The sequence below is a fragment of the Phyllostomus hastatus genome, unplaced genomic scaffold, assembly GCF_019186645.2.
Source record: "Phyllostomus hastatus isolate PE091 unplaced genomic scaffold, TTU_PhHast_1.1 phas_contig_40, whole genome shotgun sequence".
NCBI classification, from domain to species: Eukaryota; Metazoa; Chordata; class Mammalia; order Chiroptera; family Phyllostomidae; genus Phyllostomus; species Phyllostomus hastatus.
The window spans coordinates 29,404,487-29,424,833 of NW_025333872.1; the positions used below are offsets into that span (position 1 = coordinate 29,404,487).

Here is a 20,347-nt window from a genome sequence, read left to right on the forward strand (position 1 = left end):
ACTTGGAGATGAATCACATTTCTAAATAATACATGGGTCAAAGAAGAAATCTCAAGAGAAATTATAAAATAGTTTGAGCTAAATGAAAATAATAACACAAAATTTGTGGAATGCAGTAAAAACATTGCTTAGAGGAAAATGTATAGCATTGAATGAATATATTAGAAAAGAAGTAAGATCTAAAATCAATCATCAAATTTTCTACTTTAGGAAACTAGAAGAAGAAGAGCAAACTGAATCAAAGTAAACAGGAAAAAAGAAATAAAAAATTAGAAAAGAAATCAATGAAATTGAAAACAAGAAATCAATAGAAAAAAAATCAATGAAACCAAAGCTGGTTCCTTGGGGGAAAAAAAGTAAAACCAATAAAACTCTAGCCAGGCTAACTAAGAAAAAGGAGGGAAGGCACAAATTACTAATACCAGAGATGAAAGAGGGAATATCAATACAGATCCCATGGACTTTAAAAAGATAATAAAGAAATACTATGCCCAGAAGTTTGATAATTTAGGTGAAATGGACCAATTCCTTGAAAGATGTAATCTGCCAAACACAAAAAGAAACAAACTGAATATGCCTATATCTATTAAAGAAATTGAGTGAATAATTAATAACTGGAAAATGAAAGTACCTGGTCCCGATGTGTTTACTGGTGAATTCTGACAAATGTTTAGAAATTATACTAATTTTCTACAATATCTTCCAGGAAACAGAAGCAGAGGGAAAACTTTCTAACTCATTTATGAGGACAGCATTGCCCTAATACTAAATCAGATGAAGTCATTGCAAGAAAATCACAAACTATTTCTCATGAATGTAGATGTAAAAATCCTCAATAAAATATTTGCAAATCTATTCCAACTAAATTCCTTTGTAAAGATGATCAATACTATCCATTTCAGATTAAAGATTAGAGAATAGAGATTAAATGTATAATACACTTATCTTTTTATCTATTTCCTGGGTTCTCCAATGGCCCTGTAATCCTATTTGTCCAGAGATGATCACATTGAGAGTTGTAGTTAATTTCACGTGAGTTGATCCATCCACCCAGGATGGACCAGGTCTAGTCCTTTTTTTTTCCTTTAATCCTGGGCACAGGTCACAGTTCCTGGCATCATAATAAATGTCTGCAACGTTTGGTGGATGATTGACATGAGATTTGTTGAGACAATTTGAAGACCCTAATCAAAGCAGGGGCACCCCCAGCTGGCTTGCCTGCCTGGAATACTATATCCAGCCGCACAGCCAGGCTGCAAGTATGGGAATCCCTCTGGCGTTTATTCAGTTTATTTCATTAGCCCTAAAACTACACCAAATGTTCAGGTCAAGTCTTGAAGCCATAGCTCTCAGGCCCTATATTTTTAAACTGTGGGCTATTAAATCGGTCGATTACCACCAACAGTTTGACAACTACTATAGGCTTAAATACATCAAAGCGCTGCTCACATAGCCATGATAAATGCTGTTTTGTAAACTTTATGTTTCAAATGTTTTACGTGTGTATAGGGTCACGTTGTAAAAGTGATGAGTGTTTGAGAGTCAAGGTCACAAACGCTTCCGGAGTTTAGTAGGGAAAAGTGCGGAGAGCTTCAGCGCAGCCCCACACCTAAAAAGAAACAGACGTAGGCGCATTGATTCACACAGACGTGGCGCTCACACGATTACGAGAGTGGATTGGTCCAATCCTGAAGGTCTGCCCACAACTTCCTGTCCACCAATAGATGTGAGGCCACGGAGGATAAACGCGCGCGTGCCGGGCCGGCCTCGCGCGGCCTCCTCCAGTAGCGGCTGCGTGAATATTCCTGGAGAATAGCCACCCGCGGCACGGTGGGGTAGTGCAGGGCCGAGCGGGTACGGCGTCGGACTCCCCGAATCTTCTTCGAGGTACCATGTCAAGTCAAGAAGTGGGCGCCAACGCCTTCTCCTGGGTCGTTGCCTCTCGGCCAAGCTCGGCAGTGTCCCAGGCTCCGGAAAGGGGGCCAGAGGAAGAGCGGAATCGGAGAGGCCGAGGTGGCCGTAGGGGCGGCAGAGACAGCGACTGGAGGGACCCCTCCAACCTCCAGCAACCTGTGGCCGATGGTTCCTGGGAACCGCCGCTCTGCTTTGGATTGAAGAACGATTGGGTCGGCGTGGTGATTGGTGAGAGAGGATGGGTGTGCGAGGGCAGGACCAGGATTGAAGAATGAGTAGGGCCAGGGCTGAAGCCTGGGCAAGGGCATCCCTTCTGCCCTCTCCTTGCCTCCAGTCAGCTGCCACCTAATACGATTCAGGTCTTTCCCGGTGACATTTTTAGTATCTTGTGGTACTAGAATAATGTCATTTAATGCACCATTTGTAGTTTATGGAGACGGTGTTTGGGGAGAGCAAACTCTCAGAAGACTTGGAAAGTCTTTGGGATAAAAGATCAGGGTTACCCCAAAATGAACTACAAAACACTGCTGAAATCAAGCTTTTTGAGCACTGTATAGAGCCATTAACCAAAGATAAGAAGGTAGAAGATATTCAAGGGCTGTTTAGAGAAGTAGCCATATCTTGCATATAGTTTAACTTAAATATTTTTTTAATCCTCATCCTAGGACATTCTTTCATTGCTTTTAGAGAGAGAGGAAGGGGGAGAGAGGGAAAGAGAGATAACGATGTGAGAGAGAAACATCTATTGGTTGCCTCAGTACCTGCCCTGGCCAGGGACTAACCCACAACCTTACAGTGTACAGCACTGGGCACAAACAAGAAACTAGACACGTGGACTAAAGCTAAATATGAATTTATCTGCTGAAAGACAGGATCTTTTTCTTAGTATATCTTGAGTATAAATTCATTTTTGAAGCATTTAGAAATGATTGCAATTTAGCCCTAACTGGTGTGGCTCAGTGGATTCAGTCCTGCCTGCTAACCAAAGGGTCCCTGGTTCAATTCCCAGTCAGGTCACATGCCTGGGTTGCAGGCCTGGTTCCCAGTAGGGGGACTCAGAGGCAACTACACACTGATCTTTCTCTCCCTCTCTTTCTCCCTCCCTTCCCCTTTCTCTAAAAATGATTAAATAAAATCTTAAAAAAAGAGAGAGAGAAATGATCAGAATTCAGATGTGTCCCATTTATTAAATCCGGTGATGAATTTCAGCATTTTACTATTAGGTTTGGGAGCTGATATTTTGTTTTACCCTCCCCGTTTTTAACCTTTTTTGAAAAAAAAAAGAACAGATTTTGTAGGCTGTTAAGAAATAGAACAATATAAGACTGATTGCTTGACCAGCCAGAGATTAATTGACCTCTCAAGGTGTGTCATGCTCAAAGATCTGAAGAATGATGCTCCATAATGAAAGCCACTAAGTTTACAGTAAAAATTACTTAATCCATGGCTGATGTGGCCCAGTGGATTGAACACCAGCCTGTGAACTGAAAGGTCACTGGTTCAATTTCTGGTCAGGGCACATGCCTGGGTTGCAGGCCAGGTGCCTGGTTGGGGGCCTGTGAGAACCAGCTGATTGATGTTCCTCTCGTACATCCTCATACATCGATATTTATCTCCCCTCCTTCCCCTCTCTCTATAAATAAATAAATAAACAAATAAAATCCTTTTTAAAAATAAAAATAGATAAAATTTAAAAACTTTTTAAAAATCACTTAAGCTCTCAACACTTACAGAGCACCTGCAAAATGCAAGCACTGTGCTAGAGACCACCCACTTGATGTTGATTCTGGATGCAATTTTTAAAAATAAATATAACTAACTTACAAAACAATTTTAAATGTGTAGTACAGTATTGATAACTGTAAGAATACTGTGGTATAGGAGATCTCTAAAATGTTTTCATCTTGCATGGTTGAACCTACCCATTGAATAACTCACCAGTTCCCTCATCTCCCATCCCCCATCCTTGGCAACCACCATTTTGCTTTGTTTTTCCAAGTTTGATTACACCAGACACATCCTAGAAGTGGAGTCATGCACTATTTGTTTTTTCATGATTGGCTTATTTCACTTTAACATAATGTCCTCAAGGTTTATTCCTACTGTCACAAATGGAAAACTGCCGTTGTATGTTCATGCCACATTTTCTTCATCCAGTCATCTGTTGACAGACATTTAGGTTGTTTCTGCCTCTATTGTGAATAATGCTGAAATGAACATGAGAGTGCAGATAGCATTTGGAGATCCTGATTTCAATACCTTTGCATAAATACTCAGAAGTGGGACTGCTGGAATGTACTGTAATTCCATTTTTAGTTTTCTAAGGAAACTCCGTAGTGTTTGCCATTGTGGCTGCACCACTTTACGTCCCTATCAAGTACACAAGGGCTCCCCTTTTCTCCACATCCTCCTGAATACTTATCTTCTTGATGATAGCCATTGTAACATTTACAAGGAGATTTCTTATGGTTTCAATATTTGCATTTCCCTAATGATTTCAGTATCTTACCACATATGCATACTGGAAATTTGTATGTCTTCTTTAGAGAAATGTCTATTCAGGACCTTTGACCATTTTTAATGGGATTTTTTGTTGTCGAGTTGCTACGTGCAGGGTTCTGATTTCTCTACATCCTTGCCAACACTTTGGATCTAATTCGTTTGCTTGGGCTGCTAATGAATCCTTAGTACCTACCTCCAGAAAAGGAGCCTCTTACCACCCACCAAAATTGAGGATAGAAAAAGCTTGCTTCCCTTTTTCCATACTGAAAGAGATCATTGGATCCTAGGAGCCTTTGTTTGGATGACTTAAGAAAGAACTACAAATGGTTCTTTGAGGAAAGTAGGTAAATCCCCCTTAGTTATTTCAACTTGCTTTTTTTTTTTAGCCAAAGAATAAATAGCACCTTTATTAAATTTGTAGCCAGAAAATAAGTAGGCTAAGAACACAGTAATAACTTTCATTTCTAGCCAAAAATTTCAAAATTTGATAAATCCATATACTTTTCATCACAAACCAATCTGGCATGCAAAAGATAATGAAACTGTCTCTTAAACTTGAAGGCATAAATCTGGAAAGTAGTCATTGACTTGCTAGTTGATATTACTACTTGAAGTTGAAGGGGTTCTTACACAAGTGTTATTATTTAATAGTCATAGGTACAGTATGTCAAATTGCTTTAAAAAATATCTTTATTTTTAAAACAGGTCGTGGTGGGTCAAAAATAAAAGACATCCAAAGTACAACAAACACCAAAATACAGGTAGGTGATCTGTGTTCTTAAGTCAAAAAAGCTCATAGTTCATTCCTAACTCTAGTTCTGCTCAGTTGCGAACATACTGTGGTAACGTAGATAAGTTGCCACAGCTCTTCATACCACCATTCTTTTCAAGAACTCACCTGAGCTATGGGCCATTTCCAGGTCTCGGATTTTGTTTTGTTTTGTTTTGTTTTGTTTTTACTCATACAGGTAAAAACCTTTAGAGGTAGTCTTTGCTGAAGAATGAGATCTCTGGGGACTATTTGTCATGCCCTTCCTGACCCCCATTCCTCAAACCTTGAGCTGTTCCTGTTTCCCAATCTCAGTACGCACCATGTTCCAAGCACAGATCACTAGCTTTTCATTATCCCACAATCAGGCCATCATTGTTGAGTTCTTTCCATTTCCCGTATTTCTCTAAGGAAATCACATCATTTGAAGCATTCCCCCCTAATTGAAGCACCCTGCTTCCAATGGTCCTCCTCTAACCTTTCTTCACTGGCCAAAGAGCTGTGGCCAGAGCAATCTTTCCAGAACACAAATTATGCGTGTTCATGACCTTTTCCTGTATAAAAGCCTTACATAATATCTCAGGCACCCATTGATAGCAGTACTACATTTACTTTATACTTTCATGTTATTAAAAGTAGAGTGATTGTTGGAGGGGCAAGTGGCAAGGGGACTTCAATCACCAATTTTTTCCTTGTGTATAGGTAATAAAAGGGTGTCCTGAAGCCGAAATCAAAATTTTTGGTAGCAAGGCAATGCAGAAAAAAGCAAAAGCAGTGATAGATAATCTTGTTAAAAAACAACAAAATTATAACTCACAACCCAGAGTTGGTAAGTAATTTTTGCCCACTAAAGCCCTGTAACATTTTTAAAAATTTTATTACATTTTATAAGCCATATTATACCTGACACTTTTCTTTCTACTAAAGCTTTAAGTTGCTATTATGAAATCTAGTCTGTTACAGAATTTTTTTCTGTGGAATTCTAGGATGCTTTTTCCTCAAATGAAAACACTTAATTTCCTTGGTTAAGCCTATCTGTTTTATTTTAGCCATAGATGAGTGAGAAAAAAAGCCCACTAACTTTTTAAAGAAACATTCTTCTTATTAATGATAGAGCAAGAGTTAGTCCTGGCCTCCTGTTTTTATAGTCTCCTCCCTGGAATATGACTAACTGGGGAAACTGCCTGATTATTTGATATTTTAGAAATCTCAGATCTGCTTGAACTAAAGAAAAAGCTTATTGAACCATTTTCAGAAGCAATAAGGAAGTGAAAAGAAAGGAGTCTTGGGTTCAAGTGGCAGCATTGCCTCTTAGTGTTTCTTGGTGGAACCCCTAAGAACCCTGTAAGACCCCATTTCCTCGTCTGTTAACCTGGGGGAACATATTCCTCATGGGATTATTGTGAAGATTAAGTGATTTATGTGATTTAGTAGACACTAGGCTCTCGCGCTACTTCTCCAGAAAGCTACATTTTCCCATTTTCCCCATTTCATGAATCTGAAGCTGATAACTGATGACAAGAACTATGACCAGAATTGCCATGGTTCTGTAGCACAAAAACCCTGTGTTTTATATTGCAAGCATCACTGTCTGGTTCTTAAAACAGAAAATAGTAAAATGGTTTTGGGGATTTTGTACTAATAAGATTTGTTTGGAAACTAATTAGGTAAAAATATTTTAACAGATGTTGTTGCATCCCAACCTTCTGCTCAAAGAGACGTAAGGGCTGATGACAGTGTTGTTACAGAAGATCCGCCACTGCTAATTGATTGGGATCAAATTCGAGAAGATGCTTTGAAATGGGAGGAAAAAAAGTGGGCAGGTTTGTGCTGTATTCTAACATTTACATGTGGTGTTGGCGTTTCTCTTTTTTTTATTTTTAAGAATTTTTAGGACTTCCGGCCAAGATAGAGGCATAGGTGGACACACCGTACCTCCACGCACAACCAAGATTAGAACAACAACAATTTAGAGGCAGAATAACACCCAAAACTGACAAAAAATTTATCTGAATGGAAGTCGGACAGCCAAGAAGTTGAAATAGACCCATTCATCCAGACTGGTAGGAGGGGTGGAGACGAGCAGCCAGGCGCGGGTCGCAGCGAGGGTCATGGCATGGAGAACAGGGAGAGTTGGGCGCATAAGGCAACTGGGGGCGCGTAAGGCATCTGGAGTGCACAGGATCACAGCAGGTGGACCCTGAGTATGCAAGCGGCAGCTGGCAGACCCAGTGAAGTGGCTATTGTGAAGCAGGGCAGAATGCGCAACCCAGGATCCCAGGGAAGGGACTGAGGTCCTACCACCATTGTTCCCTCTCGACCCCACCCTCACATACAATGTCACAATCTAGCGACTGGAGTGCCCAGCCCTGGTGAACACCTAAGGCTCCGCCCCTCACCATATGGGGAGCGACCAGACCAAAAAAAAAAAAAGAGAGAGAGAGAGGGAGAGAGATGGCTGAAACAGAAGAACAAATCAGTGCCCCAGAACTCATCCTTTTTAGTGACTAAGAGATAGCTAACCTATCAGATACACAGTTCAAAACACCGGTGATCAGGAATCTCACAGAATTGGTTGTTTTTGGTTGCAAATTAGATGAACAAATGCAGGTTACCATAAAAGAAATGAAGGAAAATGCACAGGGAACCAATAGTGATGGGAAGAAAACTGGGACTCAAAACAATAGAGGGGACCAGAAGGAAGAAAGAAACAACCAAACAGGAAAGAATGGAGAAATAAGAATTCAAGAAGACAAGGAGAAGCTTAGGAACCTCCAGGACATCTTTAAACGTTCCAACATCCGAATTATAGGGGTACCAGAAGGGGAAGAGGTAGAGCAACAGATTGAACACGTATTTGAACAAATAATAAAGGAGAACTTCCCCATTCTGGCAAAGGAAATAGACTTCCAGGAAGTCCAGGAACATCAGAGAGTCCCAAAGAAGTTGGATCCAAGAAGAAACACCAAGGCACATCATAATTACATTAACCAAGGTAAAAATGAAGGAGAGAATCCTAGAAGCAGCAAGAGATAAGGGGACAGTAACCTACAAAGGAGTTCCCATCAGACTGTCAGCTGATTTCTCAAAAGAGATCTTACAGGCAAGAAGGGGCTGGAAAGAAGTATTCCAAGTCATGAAAGACAAGGACCTATATCCCAGATTACTCTATCCAGCAAAGCTTTCATTTAGAATGGAAGGGCAGATAAAGTGCTTCTCAGATAAGGTCAAGTTAAAGGAGTTCATCATTACCAAGCCCTTATTTTATGAAATGTTAAAAGGACTTATCTGAGAAAAGAAGATTAAAAAAAACGTGTAGTAAAAGGACAGCAAACTCACAATTATTAACAACCACACTTAAAGCAAAACCAAAGGAAACTAAGCAAACAACTAGAACAGGAACAGAACCACAGAAATGGAGATCACATGGAGGGTTAGCAACAGGGGAGTGGGAGGAGGAGAGAGGGGGAAAAGGTACAGAGAATAAGTAGCATAGATTATAGGTAGAAAATAGATAGGGGGAGGGTAAGAGTAGTATGAGAAATGTAGAAGCTAAAGAACTTACAAGTATGACACATGGACATGAACTAAAGGGAGGGGGGAAGTGGGTGGGAGAGGGTGTACAGGGTGGAGGGGAATGAAGGGGGGAAATGGGACAACTGTAATAGCATAATCAATAAAATATATTTAAAAAAAGTTTTTAAAAAAATTTTAAATTTATCTATTTCTAGAGAGGGGGGAAGGGAGAGAGAAGGAGAGGGAGACAAACACCAGTGTGTGGTTGCTTCTTGCATGCCCCCAACTGGAGACCCAGCCTACAACCCAGGCATGTATCCTGACTGGGAATTGAACCAGCGACTTTTTGGTTCACAGGCCAGCACTCAATTTCCTGAGCCACACCAGCCAGAGTTGGTGTTGGTGTTGCTCTTAATTGAGGTTTTTATTCTCTATAAAATGTATAACTTTTAGTAATGAGATGTATATGAAAAATGATAGTAAAATTTGCAAGGCTATAGTTCCTAGGACATGCTTCTTTCTATGTTGTCTGCATTGTGACTTGTGCTATAAATGGGAAGTTAAAATATTAAACTTACCTATACCTTGCCTTATTTGAGATAGCTTACTGCAACAGTTTAATAAAACAGAAAACAAGGCCCAAGGGAAAAATGAAGGGAATGAGCATGCTGACCATGAGTTGTTAACACCATTGCTGTAATTGAGCGCCAGTTGATCCTGGACCATCCTGACTGACAAGGGCAAAATAAAAGGGAAAAACATTTAATGAGCATGCAGTTCTTGAGAAGAAATGGGTCTTTAACATTTGTTTAACTTTAGTTGAAATTCTTACTTGGAATTATATATATATGGAATAAAATGTTCCACGTTCCGGTCACTGCATTTCAGAGGAAGTTTGAGCACTGAACTTGGCTGTTGGAAAGAGGCAGCAGCACAGCATCGTTTATTTAAAATTAAAATGCTAATGCACTAATACATGACAAATATTAGTGATAACTAATTCCACTCTGGCAGTCAGCCTGTGTGCACATTAAGTTTCCAGTGCCACCTTGACAAGATGTGTGTTGGGGAGATTTGGGATGGGTGGCCGGAGAAAGGATTTAAGTTTGGAGGAGGTACAATAGGCATTTATGAAAAAAAAGATATATAGCTTCTTAGAGTAGAAAGATAAATATTTTATTCCTAAACAATAATGGGATGGACCTTCAAAGAAAAGATAATATCAGTTTACTGTATTTGAGAGATTCATCAATTGTGATGATCATGTCTTATAAAGTTTGTTTTTTTCTTCTATACTAATTTTATAATTAAAGATCTCTTTCTTGTGTGAAAAATGTAATTAAAAGACAACTCAAAAAGGGAGATGTAGATTCTGGCCTAGGCCTGACTGGCAAATTGCGCAACAACTGTCTAAAACTGAATGCGAGGTGAACCCGGTACGTATTTCGTGTGATTCCTGTTACTTTGAATAAGTGTCAGTGAAATGGAAGTTGTCATTATCAAAGTTTGAATTTCATCTTTGTCCCAGATTTACCCCCAATTAAGAAAAACTTTTATGTGGAGTCGGAAACAACAAGGTCTATGTCACAAGCACAAGTAGACCTTTGGAGGTGGGTTGCTTTATTACTTCTTTAAGTGAGTATTTATATAGTTGTGTAACCAAATAACTCATCGGACAAAGATTTGAAATGATTGTATTTGGAGTCTACATGTTACATATTCAGATGAAAACTTGGCTGCATCCTATTTGGTATATATGAGAGTATTGCTATCCAATGAAACTTTCTGCATCGGTGGAAAAAGGGCTATGTTTGTGTCTGACAGAGCAGTTACTGTCCATACATAGCTCTTGAACCCCTAAAATATGGCTAGTATAACTGAGGAACTGAATTTTTAATTTAATAGTTTAAATTAAAAAAACATGGGATTAATTCTTGCTGTATGGAATCGAGTTTTAGAGAGTATTCCTACAGTTGTTGGAAATCATAATAAATTGATCTGTTATCTGAATAATAGAATAATATCTTACTATTCAATCCTTATTATCTGGAATTAAAGGTCCTAATGGCAGCATTTTTAAAGTTAATGTTTGCTATAAAATTAAGATAGTATTGCAGAAACAATAGTTATCCCAGGGCTGGGGTAGGGCTCAGGCCTTAGACAAGTAGCTAATATTCATTCACCTGCCAAATGAGAATAATTTCCATTTCACAGGATTGTTGAGGTTAAAATAAAGAAATATGTGTGAAATATTGTAGGCCCTCAAGTGTTTGCCAAATCTGATTTTGAATCATGCAGCATCTAATTTTCAGGCTCTGTTCTTGGCCTTTCTATGAAACTTTCACTGGCCCATTCACACATACAATGTAATTTTCTCCTTCTTTCTGAGACTTTTCTGGTAAGAAAAAGATGGGCTGACTTCTATTTCTTAATGATTACATTTTACTGTAACTTTACTAACAGTCTAGTTTTAATCAGTTGCAGTTGAATTTCTAGATCCGACCTGAACTAGTGCCAGAAAATTTCTTGCTTGGAAAGTAAAGTGTCCAAGGCCAATAATATTCATGCTGTTTTCCCTTAAAGGAAAGAAAATTACAATATAGTGTGTGATGACTTGAAAGATGGAGAGAAACGTCCTATCCCCAATCCTACTTGTACATTTGAGGATGTTTTTGAATGTTATCCTGAAGTTATGGAAAACATTAAAAAGGCAGGTTTTCAAAAGCCAACACCAATTCAGGTATGCTGAATAATTCTTTGATTCTAATATTTCTCTAATGGTTTCCCCCCTAAACACTGCCTGTTGGAAGTTAAATCACTAGAGAGCACTTCCCCAGCATTTCCTGCACCACCAGTTCTCAGCAAGCAGAAAGTGTTTGTGGAGAAAAGTTTTGGGGCTGGGACAGGAGGGACACTTGACACAAAGAAAAGACTTTTTAGTTTACTATTTATCATTCTGTTTCAGTCACAGGCATGGCCGATAGTTCTACAAGGAATAGATCTTATAGGAGTGGCCCAAACCGGAACAGGGAAGACACTGTCCTACTTAATGCCTGGACTTATCCACCTTGACTCTCAACCAGTGTAAGAATTTCTATAGCTGAGTTCTCTAAAGGGGTTAATAGATCTGGATATCAAAAATGCAATTACAGTGTCCTTGTATGTTACATTGGTCCAAAGGTAATACCTAGTCTCAGGAAAATACACTTGTACTGTGCCGGTAAAAGTATAAATTTACAAAACATTTTTGGAAAGTCCCTGGCCATTGTGCTCAGTTGGTTGGGTGTCATCTGGCAAATGGAAAGGTCGCTGTTTGGGCTCCCAGTCAGGGCACTTGCAGGGGGGCTGTGCATTCAGTCCCTGGTTGGGGTGCACACAAGAAACAACCAGTTGATAGGTGTTTCTCCCTCACTTTGATGCTTCTCTCCCTTTCTATCTCCCTCCCTTCCCCTCTTTCTGGAATCAATAAAAGGAAAAAAAAACCACACATTTTTTGGAAGCAGTGAAGCATTGGAAAAAATTTGTTTAAATTATCATGTCCGGTATGACTATGTGAGAGAATGTTTGACACAGGAAAGCATCTGGGCCCTTGGATTGTTTGTTTGTTTGTTTGTTTGTTTGTTTGTTTGAATGTCTTTCCACATTTCTCCACTTTTTATGGTGAATGTATGCAATTTTGACACTCATTGCTACAAATTTTGATAGCACTGAATGCATGTTCCATGCATCTGAGGGAGGTACTTTAATATTCTGTTTTCTCTCCAAAGAGCTAGAGACAAAAGGAATAGACCTGGCATGTTAGTCCTTACACCCACTCGAGAACTAGCTCTTCAAGTGCAAGCTGAATGTTCTAAGTATTCATATAAAGGTCTTAAAAAGTAAGTCATTTTTTTGGCTATTCCTGCATCAGCACCTTAATCATTTGTAGCTTCACACATTCTCTCATTATTTTTTCCCACATTTTGAGAATTTGATTGGCCCAGCACGGGTCAGGTATTATCCCTGACCCAGACCAAGTGTAGCCAGGGTGGTGGGGTCAGTAACAATGATGCAGACACAGCTCTTCAGGATAGACACACCGCTGCAGTTGGTGGGTATTGATAGTTCTCAGAAAGGGGCAAATAGTACCAAAGGCATCTGATACTTTTTTTTTATTTATATACTTTTTATTTTATACCCTAGACACTTAGGTTGGTTGGGATTTTGAGTGTGTTGGGATATTCCTTGCCTGAACATGAACCTCTGTGTTTTTTTTTAAGTGTTTGTATATATGGCGGTGGAGATAGAAATGGACAAATACAAGATCTGACAAAAGGTGTAGATATCATTATTGCAACTCCTGGAAGACTGAATGATCTGCAAATGAATAACTTTGTCAACCTGAAAAGTATAACCTACTTGGTAATCATGGAGTAGGGGTCTGAGATACTGGAAGAACTAAACTCTTATTAAAACAGTCTTTTAGAATGGCTATCCATTTTATAATATTTTTATATTGTAGGGATATTTCCCATTCCCTCTAATATGTTAAAATAAGCATTTTACGATCATTTTATTTTAATGTTTTTATAATGTTGGAAAATGTGGATAAGTACAAAAGAAAATCAAAATCCACATGGATATTTAGGTATAAACTTTTTTCTTTAAATAGATTTAGAAAATACTAACTCACCTAGAAAGAATCGAATCAATTTGTGTTATAACCACAAACCACTTATTTTCTCCTGGAGAAATTAAAATATTAGCTTAGGAATAGGGGAACTAAGAAAAAATAACCTGTTGGTATCATATTTATAAAGAAAGAATACATATTAGCTACCTCTCATATCTATCTAGCCACAAACATTTTTAATGCAGGTATTAGATGAAGCCGACAAGATGCTGGATATGGGATTTGAACCCCAGATAATGAAGATTTTACTAGATGTGCGCCCAGACAGGCAGACTATTATGACAAGGTAGGTCTGTGCCCCACTGCTAGTCTGCAACATAGGAATCATCAGAATAGAATCCAGTCTTTAGTCAATTTCCCCGCAGGATTTTGAGAGCATTTCTTGAAAGTATTTTGAGATCCTTAGGTGAAACGTATCATGTCATCAGTGAGTATAGCAATTCAGTGTGTCAGTGTAACGAGAACTATTGGTTTCCTAAGTTACAGACAGATTTCTATAAAAACAGAGAGAGGGTACCAGGAGGAGAGACCGAGTTTCATAGTGGGGTCTCACATTTGAATAAGTGATCCCTTGTTCTTAGAGGTAATCATTTAACTACTGAATACTTTTTTGCCCAAGGTAAAACTGGGGAAGCAATGATTGTTATTTAAATGTAGAGTAATTCATAACCATTTTCTTCTTTGTGTCATTATCATAAAAAAGAATGGTATATAATTGAGGAAATATACTAAATTTCCTCATTTTGTTTCTTTTTTTCCCAGCTAGTTAATGTGAAAGTATAAAAGGTGGTTACTTCCATAATATACAAGAAACATTTGTATTTATATATCCTTTCATCAGTACACTTAAAATGTTTTTATTTGGCATAGCACTCAGTTTTGCCTGCTGACAGTGTATGAAAAATACAAGGTTTTTGGTTTTTTTATAAAGGCCAAGAGAAATCTAACACTTGAATACATTTTACCTTTTCAAAGATTAGAGTTTAAGGTCTAAATCTCCTTCACCTTTGGCTTATAAACCTGTTTATTAAACATATTTAAAGGTTTCCTCTAGTAACCTCACTAAAGTTGAGCAATTCTTTCTGAAGTCCTTATTGAAAAGTACTACTTCTGTCTTTCATGAGCAATTTGGATTGTAGCATTCTTAGAGAAACTTAGTAATGGTTGTTTCATAGTAAACTTTTCATGTTTGTGTTTCTTGTTTTATTTCCAGTGCAACATGGCCATATGAGGTCCGTCGACTTGCACAATCTTATTTGAAAGAGCCAATGATTGTATATGTTGGTACTTTGGATCTTGTTGTAAGTTTGTTTTTTATTACTATTGTTAAAAATATTTTTTCCAATGCAAATGGAGAGCTTTATTTGATTGCTTAATATGTTATTACATTTATTTTTTATTAAATTTATTGGGGTGACATTGATTAATAACATCACATAGGTTTCAGGTGTACATTTCTATGATACATGGTGTCCATATTGCATTATGTGCTCATCACCCAAAGTCAAACCATCTTCCGAAATATTTCTTATGAATTATAGAAATTGTAATTACTCTGCTTTTGCAAATCTCTGCCCACTCCCTAATTTTAAAGCAAATACTATATATATATGATTCTGTCCATAAACATTTCAGTATATGTGTCTAATAGGTTAATTTAAACATAACTGTAGTATATATCATACCTACAATTTTAATAATCCTTGAATACCATCAAACATCCAGTCATTGTTCCTATTTTCTGGATATCTCATTTTTATTAACCCCATGAGAATCGGGTTCTAAACAAGTCTACACAGCTATGCATATATTTAAGCCTACTGTTCTGTTTTTGTGAAGTTCAGGTAGCTCAGTGTGTTGAAATGATGTTAATAATTATATAATTTATAATTAAAGATCTCCATTATACCTCTTTTTCCATTATAAAGTTTTCTGGCCTTTTACTTAATAATTATAATTGTTTTTTCAATTAACTATTAATGAAAATTGTCCCTTTTTACTTAATCACTAGTAGTAGTGATGGCTTTTTGCCTAGGCCCATTTTGTTAGATTTCATGAAAAGCAGAATAAATGCTTGGGTCTTTCCTTTCATTAAGTCCTGTTAACATCTATTTTATCTCTGGCTCAAAAAATAGTGCTAATGATATTTTGGAATTTTGCATTGCATTGTCAATATACTCATTGAATGGAAACTTTTGTGTATATACTAATCATCTTTCTTCATAGTAAGGGCTACATTCAAAATTCATGAAACTTTTTGTAAGATTAGTCTCCCTCCACGGTTATTTCTTTTCCTACAGTGGTAACCAACTTTCAACACATTGCCAACCATTCAGGAGTTCCAACTCCTTGTGGGTGAGTAAGTGATAAAACATGAAAGGCTAAGCTACAAATCCTTGAGTAGATACATATTTTTGTGAGGCCATGCCTTTTTCCTGTTAGCAGTTTATTAAAACATTAATCTCTGGTGGAAATAAGATTTATTTTGAGCCAAGTTATGGTATTTGCCTATCAGTGTTGATATGCTATGATCTTTAAATCTTTCAGGCTGTAAGTACTGTGAAGCAAAATATAATTGTCACCACAGAAGAAGAGAAACGATCTCATATCCAAACTTTCCTGGAGAGCATGTCTCCCAAAGACAAAGTCATAGTGTTTGTCAGCAGAAAAGCTGTGTAGGTATTTTTCTTTATATCCTTAATCATCAAATTGATTTGTTTAGCATTCTTTTTATTTGTATACTAATTTCAAGTGGGGGTATATATGGCTTTCAGTAGGTTATTTCAGACTTTTGCTAATAGAAGTAAAATAGCGAGCTGATAGTGGCATTAGAATAAGTGCTTAAGATCACTGACTTTGTTTGCTCCAGTGCTGATCACTTATCCAGTGACCTGATTCTCCGACATGTCTCAGTAGAGTCTCTGCATGGTAACAGAGAACAAAGCGATCGAGAGAAAGCACTAGAAAACTTTAAAACAGGTACATTTATTCAATTACTGTTTGTTGTATTTGAAAAGTGTGAAATGCATGTGATTGGCCAAGTGACAGCTCCTTTCCATGGAACCCATTTCTAAGATCTGCCCTCAGTTTACAGACCTCAGACTATACTTGTTAGAGCTATAAATACTGACCAGACTCTCAGAACTATCCAAACTCAAAAGAGCTGATGTTTAAACCTGGGTGTCAAGGCAACAATTTGCCATGGGGGAGATTTTTCCTAGTTTACCTGAGATGCATGGATCTTTATGACATGGCTCAGACGATTCAGGGACCATTTGCTGAACCATGGTATCTATTGTGTGGTAGCTTGCCAGCAGTTGAGAAGAAAAACTAAATATCCCTTTCCATCTTCACTACCTTAAGTGTTTTAATATTAAAGACAGTAATACTTCACCTGGTCAGATACTAGGAGCAAATATACTTTCTGATATGTCTTAGATTGGCTTATGCAAGAACGTGTCTGTAATCCTTTGGTTTTACTCTCTAGGTAAAGTGAGAATACTGATTGCTACTGACCTGGCATCTCGAGGTCTCGATGTCCATGATGTCACACATGTCTATAACTATGACTTTCCCCGGAACATAGAAGAGTATGTGCACAGAGTAGGACGCACTGGAAGAGCTGGGTAAGTAGTCATAGCCTGCCCATGAAAGGTGTCAACTCTGGCCCTGACCCATGTGGCTCCATTGGTTGGAGCATAAACCCCAAAGGCTGCAGGTTTGATTCCCAGTCAGGGCACATGCCTGGGGTGCAGGTTCAGTCTCCAGTTGGGACATGTTCCATGGGCAACAGATTGCTGTTTCTCCCATTCTCTCTCTCCTGCCCTTCCCCATCTCCCTCCCTTCCCCTCCATCTAAAATCAATAAGCATGTCCTCGGGTGAGGATTAAAAAAAAGAAATAAAAAAGCTAACCCTGGCTCCTACTTTTATCTAGAAAACTTTTGTTCTCTTGCCTGTAAGTTGTCTGAGCCGCCCCAGAACCTGCTTTCCTACTTCATTTTTGCCCAGTGGGCCTGTTTCAGGTTCAACTGGACCCCTCTGTGGTTAGCTGCATGTAGCTTTCCATTTCCACTTTTTACTTTATGTCTAGGGTGTCAAAAAACTGATGGGTACCCAGTGGTCACTCTCATCGAAGTTGGCATGTTTAAGGGAACCTTCTGTCCCTGAGAACACTGCTAGCACAGACCCTTGTAATATGCCCTTTAAACAACTGCAGGTTTTGGATTCCACATTGCTGTTTGAACGATGCGAAATTCTGACATATAATACATATCTGGGCTTGTGAAAAAGTTGAGGTTTTGCTGCTGCTGTCTTTATTATTCTATTTTTCTAACTGAATAATGAATATTAATTACAAATCAAATGGCATGAGTTTCTCCACCTCCCCCCCTTACAGGAGGACTGGAGTTTCAATTACCCTTATCACTAGAAGTGATTGGAGGGTTGCCAATGAATTAATTAACATTCTGGAAAGAGCAAATCAGGTGAGAATATAAAACTCGGAATTCTACCTCATATCACTTTTCTAATATTCATATAATTTCATTTATTCTGAGTACTGGGGCTTATTGCTTACCAGGAAAGACAGACATTAAACAAGTAATCAAACATGTTATGAGGACTGTAGCCAAACAAAGATGAGGAGCTATACTATTATATAATTAGGGAACATAGTCTAATGGGGCTGAGCCTCTCTGAAAACCCTGCTGAGGAAGAAACCGGTGGGCTAGGAGACCTGTAGAAGAATGGGATAGTGTCCCAGCAGGGGAACATAATCTGGCCTAGGGATGAGAGAGAACATACCGAAGGTGGCCCCAGATAAGGCAAGTTAAGGGCACTGGGAAGCACCTGGGGGCTCTACAGACGGGCGGGCCGGGGGGGGGGGGGTGCAGTCACAGGTGTTTTTAAAATCAGTCTGATTTTATAGATTAAAGATAAATTCAGAGTTTATGATGCAGGGAGATGCATTTCATTCTGTTGAAAAATGTCATGTAATCTGTTCTGGACATTCTCTGATTGAAATGGTTTGGAGGCATTTTAGTATGTCATGGAAAAGCTGCTATACTAAAAGAATAATCTCCATCCTAAAAACACATCTAATGGCTTCAGAGTATCCCAGAGGAGCTTGTGTCGATGGCTGAGAGATACAAGGCAAATAAACTGAAAAAAGAAGTGGAAAAAAAATTGGGAAGACCCCAAGGAAAACCCAAGAAGTTTTATTATTAATGTTTACGTCGAAAAGTGGTACCAGCCTACTTATAAGAGGTAACATTTGATTAATAGATGGTCTTTCAAATGCCTGTTTTCCTTAACTAGGCTGTTAGTATGTTTACTGCAGTCAGCATTATCTCTAGGAGTTATTAACGTAATGAATTATTAAGTGTTTTTCTTTACCTAAAGTTACCTAACTTCCAGTTATTATATCTTATTTAGAGTTAGAAATATTCAGAGTTAAGAAAGTAAACTTTAGGTTGTACAGAAAGATCAAGAGTATAATGGAGTTGGTCAAGGTATTAACTATCATAACCACTTCTGAGCAACTTGGTAATGTATCAATTAAAGTACATACGCCTTTTGATCCAGCAGTTCCTCTTCTAAGAATATATTCTGTAAATATGTTTGCATGTACAAGTAAAGATTACAGCATTATTTGTAGTTGGAAAAGACTATTATCTAAATGTCCAGTAGGGCACCTTATGAATAAACTATGGAGAAAATATTTTTGTAAATCCTATTTCTGGTTAGGAATTAATATGCACAATATAGAGAACTCCTAAAACTGAACAGAAACAAACAACCCCACTAAAAATGAGCAAAAGATTTGAACAGACATTTCTCCAGAGAAGATATACAGCATGGGGCAAAAGTAGGCCTACAGTTGTGAGTACATAAAACAGTTTACTTTTGTATTAGTATGTACTAATTATTATAATATTTCCCATACTTTTGCCTATGTTTGCCCAACCCCGTATGAATGGCCAAGAAACATATGAAAAGGTGCTCAGTTTCATCACTGGGGAAATGCAAATCCAAACCACAAGAAAATTACTTCACACCCATGAGGGATGTATGTGTTGGGCGAGGATGTGGAGAAACCACAACTCTTGTGCACTGTTGGTGGGATTGTAAAACAGTGCATCCCTAATCCAAAATATGGCAGCTCCTCAAAAATTAAAACTACAACCCAGCAAACCTACTTCTGAGTATACATCCAAACGATTTGAAAGCAGGCTCCCTCAAAGGTATTTGTACACCTGTGTGCATAGCAGCCTTATTCATAATAGCCAAAAGGTGGCGGCAGCCCCGCTGTGAATGAATGGATAAACAAAGTGGTGTGTAAGAGGAAATTCTGACACACGACACAGAATGGATGACCCTTGAGGACATTATGTGAAAGGATATTATGCTGAGTGAGCACAAATACCGTGTGATGCCACTTACATGGGGTCTAGGGTAGCTGATGAAGAGTGACAAAGTAGAATGGTGGTTGCCAGGAGCTGGTGGGAGGAGGGTAATGGGGAAATGTTTACTGGGTATAGAGGTCTGGTTTAGCAAGATGAAAGAGTTCTAGGTAACTTTGTTGACCAGTGTCATCCCAATAAATTCACTGAAAATGAAAAGAAATTCTGCAGATTGGTTGTAGAACAAAGAATATATCTTAACACTTTAACACTACTGAATCATTACTTAAAAATGGTTAGGATGGTTAAGTTTTGTTATGTATTTCATCACAATTAAAAGTGTTTTAAAAGATTTGGGAACAGCAGTTTATGTTTTTTACTACTTATTTTTCAGAATTCAGGTTCTTTGGAGATACACTAAACTATGGGAAGTGTGGAGACGTGCCGGCAGTGTTTGAAAAGACCTGACTAGTTCTTAATACAACAGTGTTTTAAATGTAGAATTGAAGATGTTATACTTTCTTTAATAAAAATCAAAAGTATTTAACTTGAAAATCTTTTTTCATGCATAT

The 20,347-nt window shown here is 38.2% G+C and overlaps 1 protein-coding gene across 1 annotated transcript; it reads left to right on the forward strand.

Moving 5' to 3' along the window:
- Nucleotides 1-1,892: 1,892 nt before the first annotated feature.
- On the forward strand, nt 1,893-18,600 carry DDX43 (DEAD-box helicase 43). The gene is made up of 16 exons (XM_045844082.1): nt 1,893-2,142; nt 5,122-5,177; nt 5,888-6,014; nt 6,871-7,008; nt 10,230-10,311; nt 11,285-11,441; nt 11,667-11,785; nt 12,469-12,579; nt 12,961-13,102; nt 13,559-13,659; nt 14,587-14,674; nt 15,921-16,048; nt 16,243-16,352; nt 16,861-16,999; nt 17,771-17,858; nt 18,484-18,600. Exons 1-16 carry the CDS (start codon nt 1,893-1,895, stop codon nt 18,598-18,600), a joined length of 1,953 nt encoding a protein of 650 aa, XP_045700038.1.
- Nucleotides 18,601-20,347: the final 1,747 nt, after the last annotated feature.

Bases quoted from the DNA above. Each gene is read 5' to 3' on its own strand.
- DDX43 (XM_045844082.1), top strand. From the start codon at position 1,893: ATGTCAAGTCAAGAAGTGGGCGCCAACGCCTTCTCCTGGGTCGTTGCC. The intron at 10,312-11,284 runs GTGGGTTGCTTT...TTTCCCTTAAAG, and splicing joins GCACAAGTAGACCTTTGGAG to GAAAGAAAATTACAATATAG. The intron at 11,786-12,468 runs GTAAGAATTTCT...TTCTCTCCAAAG, and splicing joins CACCTTGACTCTCAACCAGT to AGCTAGAGACAAAAGGAATA.